The following is a 7,862-nucleotide window of genomic DNA, read 5'->3' as shown; positions in this document are numbered from 1 at the left end:
GCGACGTCGCCTAATTCATCTAAATCCCTAGTGTTTTGACTTTTTTTAAACAATGAACACTAAGATTTGGATTCTATTTTGACTTTGTTTTTTGGTATGTTTTACATATTTATTTGTTTGGACTTTGGACTTTGGATTGTTTAAATTGGGTTTAAACTTTAATGGCTACTTCAATACTTAGTGGTTGGTATACAGATTACTCACATCTGAAGGACACTTACTTTTTAGTACTTTTATTGTAAAAAACAAATCTCCATGGGAGATGATTATGATGGGTGATTAATATTTATTATTCAAATATATAATAGTACATATGACACTAGGTTTTTTGGTTTTAATGTTTAAAACCCATTAAAGGCCCAAACCGCCTAAACCGGTCAGACCAGACCGCCTTTTTGTGGTCTGGTTTGACCGGTCTGGGCACTTGGTTTCAAACCGCTCGGTCTGAAAATTTCACAAACCGCCATTACGGTTTGRTTTGTGGTCTGAGGGCTTAAACCGCCCAAACCGGACCGCGAACACCCCTACTAGTTGAGGTCGCAATTTCGCCATGCGAACACGGCTAGTCGACCCATGCCGTTTGATTCCTTTATCTATATCTATATCTATACTATATTATAAAACATTTGATAAAAACTCTTAAAAACCAATTTTTATGCATAAAATACTGTTTAATAAGACATATTACTTAAAACTCAAGATTGCAAGTAGATTGTATGTAGGGGTGAGCAGCGGAAACGGGTACCCCGGCTATGGAACCGGAACCGCCTTGGAACCGCCGGTACCGGAACCGATATGAGTGGTTCCGGTTCCTAAAATACGGAACCGATTGAGAATGGTTCCGGTTCCGGTTCTCAATTTTTCGGAACCGTTACCCGCCGAGTACCCGGTATTTTTAAATAAAAAAATTATTATTATTTTTTAATACCAAATTTATATTAGGTTTAAATCTTGAAAGCAAGCCGTCATCTTCATTTTTTATCTAAATTCTTCATATAGAATGATTCGTATTTTTTTAAATTGTGTGTTCACTTGGATTCATAGTATGTAATCGTTAAACTTTGAAAATTTACCATTATAGTATGTAATCGTTAAACTTTGAAAATTTACCATTATAGTATGTAATCGTTAAACTTTGAACATTTTCTATTAATCTATTATGGTTTATAATCGTTAAACAATATTTGTAACCATTATTATATATAATTTGTATTCTTGCTTATTTATTTAGTGTTTTGGCAACGTTTTATTTTTTATTTCAAAATAACAAAATTTTAATATTTTAGGAAGCGGGTACCCGGAACCGGAACCGGAACCGGTTCCCGGCGGTTCCGGTTCCGGTTCAAAAAATTTAAGAACCGTTCTAACCGGTTCCGGTTCCAATATCTCAAGAACCGCCGGTTCCGGTTCCGGTTCCGGTCAAAAAGGGCGGATACTCGCCTATGCTCACCCCTAATTATATGTAAGTACAACTTATTAAAGCTCTATTTTTAAATTCGTGTAACTAACTGCAAATAAACATAATCAAATACATGATAAACATTCATTTTAAATATAAAAAATCTAAATTATAATTAAGATAATTTTTGAGTTCTTACAGAAATTTTAATTATTATCTTTATAAAAAATTATATTAAATAAAAAATAAATTACTTTGTTATTACATCAAAAAAACGAGAATTATTAAATAGTTAATTTGATATTAATATCGATTTATTTTTTTCAAATTTTTATGTTATCTTCAAATTTATATTTCATTCAAAAATAAAAACATTATCGTTTTTTCAAAACCACATAAAATCGTATTATATCGATAGAGAAGAATAAAAACTAAACATTAAAATGAAGATTTATCTCATTTCAATATGCGAGTACCCTTCTAGTATAAGAATTATCTATCGTATTTTACAATTTACACAAACTCTTATTTACAAGGAAAGGTGTTAAATAAATGTATTTCCATCATTTTTTTTGGGCTAGTACTTAAATTACGTTTGGGCCAAAATTAGCTTTTAGCCCATATTCCAAGCAAGCTGCCGTAACGTAACGGCATCAAACTCCAGGACCAGATGGAGGTAACGGCTCCGTTTAAGAATCCTGGTTCTCGATTACTTAAAAGAGGGTCCCACCTGCGTATGTAACCGATTTTCAGGAAAGCCGCCGACTTAGACGGACGGAGACGGTTGTCCTGCCGCATTTTTTTTTACTTTCACAATCAGATTGAAAAGCGTTGGATGGTGGCGCGTTCACAACACTCTCTGGATTTCCTCTTTATGCATCCCAGGCTTTGCCGGTTATAGTTTTCAAGGTATTTTCTTCGACTTTTAATTAATCGTAAGGTAATTAGTTTCTGAATTTGTATGGATACACGCGGTAATCGAGTTTAAAAGTCGAAAGTATGAGGTTGAAGGTTAGGTGTACTTGCTCCGCTTGGATTAAATTGAGTGATTTCGATTGAACCTTAGGCTTAATTCGGGATAGGGTTTGATGGTTTTCTTATAACTATCTGGAAAAAATCGATTTTAATGCTTATCTCTAAAACATTACGTAATGTTTATTTCGTGGCAGTGCCTTTTCATGATTCATTTTGTGTGATTGGTTAGAGGATGTATGTTAGAGGCCAGTGATCCTTTTGCAAATTAGGAATTATGTATTGTAATTTGTAGATAATCTAGCTTTCTGGAAAGATTGCCAAGCTTGATCATAGGCAACATGAAAGATTTGGTGTTATTTGATCATGAAATTATCTGTGATAAATAAAGCCAAATATTTTTCTCCATTTAGCTCTATTGACTGTTCACCCTTTGGTTTAGTTGAAGAAGCAGTCAGCGTTTAGCGGTTCATTTAGCCGTTTTGTCAAATCTTTACATGAAGATGACTTTTCATGAACAAGATCCTGATGTTGTTAGATGGGGTCTTCATCATCTTATGGATATTTGTTCCGTATCTAATGCTGGATCGCCTGGTGCTTTTACTCACTATGACAAAGATTTCTCTCGTGTTGAGTATGTGAGCGAAGGTTATTGTGTGTCAAATCATGCCAATATTGAGAATGATGAGATGATTGCACGTGCTTTTCAAGAAGAACTGTCACGGCTTACGTTGGAGGAGAATCATGGATCACCTGAAGAGGATCATCAAAAAGAATCTGTACTTGCTCAGGATTGGCTTGCCCCTTCAAAAAGACATGGTAATTATAGTACCTGGTAAAATCACAAGTCCGTAGACTTTCTTTCTCTTTTGGTATATATTCTGATAGATCTGTTATAAACTGCAGAGCTTGATAGCATTCATGAACAAGATTTGGAAAACGTAAACAGGACATGCAACTTATCGTTGAACATTGAAGAAAGATCAGGTGATGATGACAATCAATCATGTTCCCCTGAGATGGCAGATGAGTCTACGCTTGATGGTGAAGTAGGAAAGAGGATAAATCAAATGGTTCCCATCCGTGTAAGTTTTGTCTTTGCTTCTGACTCTTCAAAGTTTAATTAAGAGTGCAATCTGTAAGTGCCGACTGAAAATGGTTACCAAGTATCTTGTAGTAAGTGTTTATTGATGAAAACGATTTCCATAAGCATCGTCTGACTCGGTTAGTGACATATTTGTGGCCGACTCTGTTGGAACCTCGGATAATCAGAAATAAAGGGAAACAACATCATCTCTTACCCGGTAAGAGATAATCAGCACTAAGTCAATAGCCCCTTAGTGCATGTATCATCTGTTATGGCTCTAGACGTATCACGTGTCTTTTGCTTGTTTTTTTAGATTTTTGGTTGCTTTCCCCGGATAAATATACTTACCTGGTGATGATATCATCCCAAGTTTATTTTCATAGCTCTATATCATTTTAGCCATTATGTAGCTTATAACTTTTAGGGCACGCAAATTAATTATATATTCTTTTCGTGTCTTATACTTAATGTGACAATACAAACACACACATAGGCATACTCTATGTAGCCTGATTCTGTAAAACATCAGACCTATCTTTTCAATGTATTAGCTTCGATTTATTCTTTGTGGGATCTTTGTTTATGCATGGTGTATTGCAGCATGTCCCTAAGGTAAATGGAGAAGTGCCCTCTGCCGATGAAGCAACATCTGATCATCAGAGGCTGATGGACAGGTCCATTTTTCTTGTACTCTCATAGTTTCATGCGGTTTTTAGTTGTTTGTAGGTGATTTTGATGACTTCAATATTCCATTTGTTATCCTTCATGCAATGTGCTTTCCAAATAAAGAGTTTGATCTTACCAGATTGCAGCTTTATGATCTAGTTGAACTAAAAGTTTCAGGAGATGGTAACTGCCAGGTTTGTACCTCACACAATTCTTCCTACCAATATTCTATCACTTTGTAGTGTGCAGTACTATGTAAAAATAAACCTTAAACTCTAAACTCAGATTGTCATGTCTTATAGAAATTCATGGTAGTTGAGAGAATCTTCTTTTTCTTCTGGTTTTTCTAGAAACAAGATTTCGATAAAACTCACTAGGCATCGGACTTTGTAACGAGCCTTGTGTCAGTGAACTATTCTCTTATTATTCTTTCCCATTTTTTGTTTAGTTCCGCTCCTTGTCAGATCAAATTTACCGCTCGAGTGAGCACCACAAACTTGTGAGAGAGCAAGTTGTTCATCAGGTAGGTTGAGTAAGTGAAATTATTATATTGGTGGCCTGTCAACTCTTGCAGTATCATGATATTGATGGTTCCGGTTGTTTTTTTTCATCAGCTCAAGTTTTATCCAGAATTGTATGCGGCTTATGTTCCCATGGCTTATGATGAGTACTTGAAGAAAATCAGCACGTATGTTACAAATTCACTTCGACTTTTACTCCGTGCTGTATTCCCTCTTCATTTCTAATGTCTAAGCTTCTACCTAGGGGTAGAGGAAATGTCTGTGTATATTTACCATTCCTAGACCCTACTCTTTGTGGGATATGTTGGGTTTGTTTGGTTTGTATTTCCAATGTCTAAAGCATAACCATTACAGGAGTGGCGAATGGGGAGATCATGTCACGTTGCAGGCTGCTGCTGATGCGGTATAGACGATCTTCTTCTATATAGCACTTGTTGGGGAATTTGCATTTTGTGGTTTGTGATAACTTGGATAATCTCTTGGATCGTGAATTGGAAATCACTTTCCAATACTTTATTTCACCCTTATATTTGCCTTAGGTTAACAGGAAATTAGTACTGGGATAAATCCAGAAAATTCACACATTTTAAGGCACAAAAATGTGTTTATATATTCACCAGATCAACCGTTTATGTATTTATAAGAGAGATTGACGGTTGCAGGCAAATTACATGTTACTGCACATTAAGTTTCCAGTATTTTTGCTTCTCAAGTTTCCAAGAGATTCTTTTTTTTTTCTATCGTCATATCCATAATCTAGTCTCTTATATAGTCTCCTGACACACTATTAACTTCCATCGTTAATTACTGCAGTTTGGAGTCAAGATATTCGTCTTAACTTCATATAAAGATACTTGTTACATTGAGATTCTACCATGTGCTCAAAAGTCAAAGAGAAGTAAGTTTGTGGAATTCTTCTTAATTTAATTTCAGCAGCATTCAAAAAGGAAATATCATCTGCTAGAATAAAACATGCATTTGCAGATTCATACTCGAATGTCATGAGTTTTGATACAACATTGTAATCTGTCTGATGATGATGATGATGATGATGATGGTTCTTTAATTATTCGTCATGCATTCATTATGTTAAGTTTGGCAATTTTGCTAAATGCGATATGGGCTGAATTGTCTGCAGTCATCTTCTTGAGTTTTTGGGCTGAGGTGCACTATAATTCAATTTATCCTGAAGGAGGTAAGTTACAGATCTACTTTGATAATGCTACCTATTCACTTGCTACATCCCCCCTCCCCCCAAAAAAATAATAAAAATAAAAAGACCCCGCCTCCAGGTGAGATATATTGGGCTTCCGGGGTAGACAAATTTGCTTACAAAATGGATTCCGTAAATTGTTTTTTTAAACAGATCTGCCGACCATGGAGCAGAGAAAGAAGAAAAAGTGGTGGATGCTTGGGAGTTGAATGGCTGTAACAGGTGAACTGGTTGTCTTCTTGTACAGAGACTATATAAGAGCTTTAGGATGCTGTATAGATTTCAAATTTGCTTTCATTTGTTCCCATTGTTTCAATTATGTTTATATCCTTTCTAACTTATGAGCTAGCAATGAGTACTAGTAAGTTTTGCAGAAAACGTAGGAATATCTGAAATGTTGCATGTTAATGCTTCCCCTTCTGGCTCTATAATAGACCTCAGTTTTTCTCATGTAATTTCACGTGGTAGTTGACCTGGTAAACCTTGATCACTGTTTAGATCATCCCCTTTGATGGATGCATGGATTGGAGGATGTCTTATAAACGAGAGGTAGGAGCGTATACCTTCTCAGACGTTTCTTGCCATCTTGGTTTCTGTACAAAATCCGTAAGACTAGATACAAGTTCCAATTGTAAACCATAGCTGCAAGTTTTGAATCATACGTTTTAGAGAACTAGTGATCAAGAATCCGTAGAGCTTCTAGAGGCTTCTGGAGCCAATCTTTCGTACAGACGCCAGACCTGTTGGCTGTCTGCATTTGGATTCCTTTGATGAAGATGATGTTGTATGGCGTTCATGCGGTGGTGGTTCTTAATAATCTGCATGATAAATAAACTTGATTAGAGAGTATTTAACCATGGACAAGGTTTGATTGACTTTGCAGTAACAAGTAGCTGACGTAGAGCTCCATCTTCAACCCGAAACAAGACAAAGAACCCTCCTCGATCAATTATCTAGAATACAAGCATGAAGCTGTGGTGATTCTCCGACCCAATGAAGAAAGTTGAGTTTTCATGCAGCCAGTATGATAGCAAAAGCAATCTAGACGTCGACATTACACGAGATAAGGTGTTAACTCTAGTATCTAAAATGGTAATCGAATGAAACACTCAGAGTTGAAACAACACATATGCTTCCTAGTTCCTAATATTGGTTTGTTCCTGTGGTTTTGGGCATTTTAGACAATTTTAAGTTTCATGTAAAAATGGAAAAGTATTTGTTTCGGTCTGTGCCAGTGACTGAAACATATGGCAAATATAGACTTGAATGTATTGTGCGCTTGGACGAGAGGTAAAAAAGGTCCTTAATAGGTACGAATAGACCTTCAATATATTGTTTTTATATTAAATATAACAGTGAATTCAAGAAATAATGATATTTTATAGTCATATGAGTATCTCTAGATGTAAAATCAATTAAAAGTTATGTCTAAATTAATATTATCTACCAATTTGTTACACCATCAAAAACATAATATAGTATGTATATCATTAACATATAGATTTACGTTATTTGAAGTCACCATTTTCGACCATTCACGTAACTATGTAAATCAATATAAATTAGTTGATGTTAATATTCTCATCATCATTTTTAAACTTTTAGGGTTAGAACATTTTTTTCCAAATCCATCAATCTCATAATCAAAAAGCTCATGTTGGTTATACTTAAGATCTTATTCTCGTTTATAGATAAAAAAGTACTTAAGTTCATACACTAAATATTAGGTAATAAGGGTCAATAATATATTATAAAATAAACGTGATTTTGAAGCCTATATATATATATATATGGGTGGGTTCAAATAAAAATCACTCAATTTGTAAAAATCGTGAAAACCTCATTCAACCAATCATAATTTTTCATCTTTTTCATTTTTTTGTAATTATGAGAGGTTGATTAACCATTTTTATTGTGGAGGGTGTTAATCATGGATATTATCTTCATTATTTTAATTTTAGAGAAATACATGAAACAGTTTCATTAAAATTTCATTAAGTAGTA

At 34.8% G+C, this 7,862-nt stretch overlaps 1 protein-coding gene across 8 annotated transcripts; it reads left to right on the top strand.

The window, feature by feature from the left end:
- The first annotated feature begins 2,146 nt into the window (after positions 1 to 2,146).
- Positions 2,147 to 7,205, top strand: LOC112517484 (OTU domain-containing protein DDB_G0284757). 8 transcript variants are annotated; one of them, XR_003069692.1, is made up of 13 exons: positions 2,147 to 2,308; positions 2,814 to 3,190; positions 3,278 to 3,456; positions 4,059 to 4,132; positions 4,264 to 4,318; positions 4,573 to 4,647; positions 4,739 to 4,812; positions 5,000 to 5,048; positions 5,459 to 5,543; positions 5,784 to 5,840; positions 6,012 to 6,080; positions 6,357 to 6,407; positions 6,742 to 7,205. XR_003069692.1 is itself a non-coding variant. In XM_025124936.1 (12 exons), the coding sequence occupies exons 2-11, from the start codon at positions 2,869 to 2,871 to the stop codon at positions 6,065 to 6,067; spliced, it is 1,026 nt and encodes a 341-aa protein (XP_024980704.1). In that variant the 5' UTR covers positions 2,147 to 2,308; positions 2,814 to 2,868; the 3' UTR covers positions 6,068 to 6,080; positions 6,742 to 7,204. The 8 variants fall into 8 exon arrangements, 6 of the variants coding, with proteins under 6 accessions (XP_024980704.1, XP_024980702.1, XP_024980707.1 ...); XR_003069706.1 differs by having other exon boundaries at positions 6,724 to 7,205; XM_025124936.1 differs by lacking the exon at positions 6,357 to 6,407 and having other exon boundaries at positions 6,742 to 7,204.
- The last annotated feature ends 657 nt before the right edge of the window (positions 7,206 to 7,862 follow it).

This window comes from Cynara cardunculus, assembly GCF_001531365.2.
Source record: "Cynara cardunculus var. scolymus isolate 2C chromosome LG 1, CcrdV1, whole genome shotgun sequence".
NCBI lineage: Eukaryota > Viridiplantae > Streptophyta > Magnoliopsida > Asterales > Asteraceae > Cynara > Cynara cardunculus.
The sequence above is the reverse complement of the archived record's forward strand: the minus strand, read 5'-3'. Positions and strand labels throughout refer to the sequence as shown.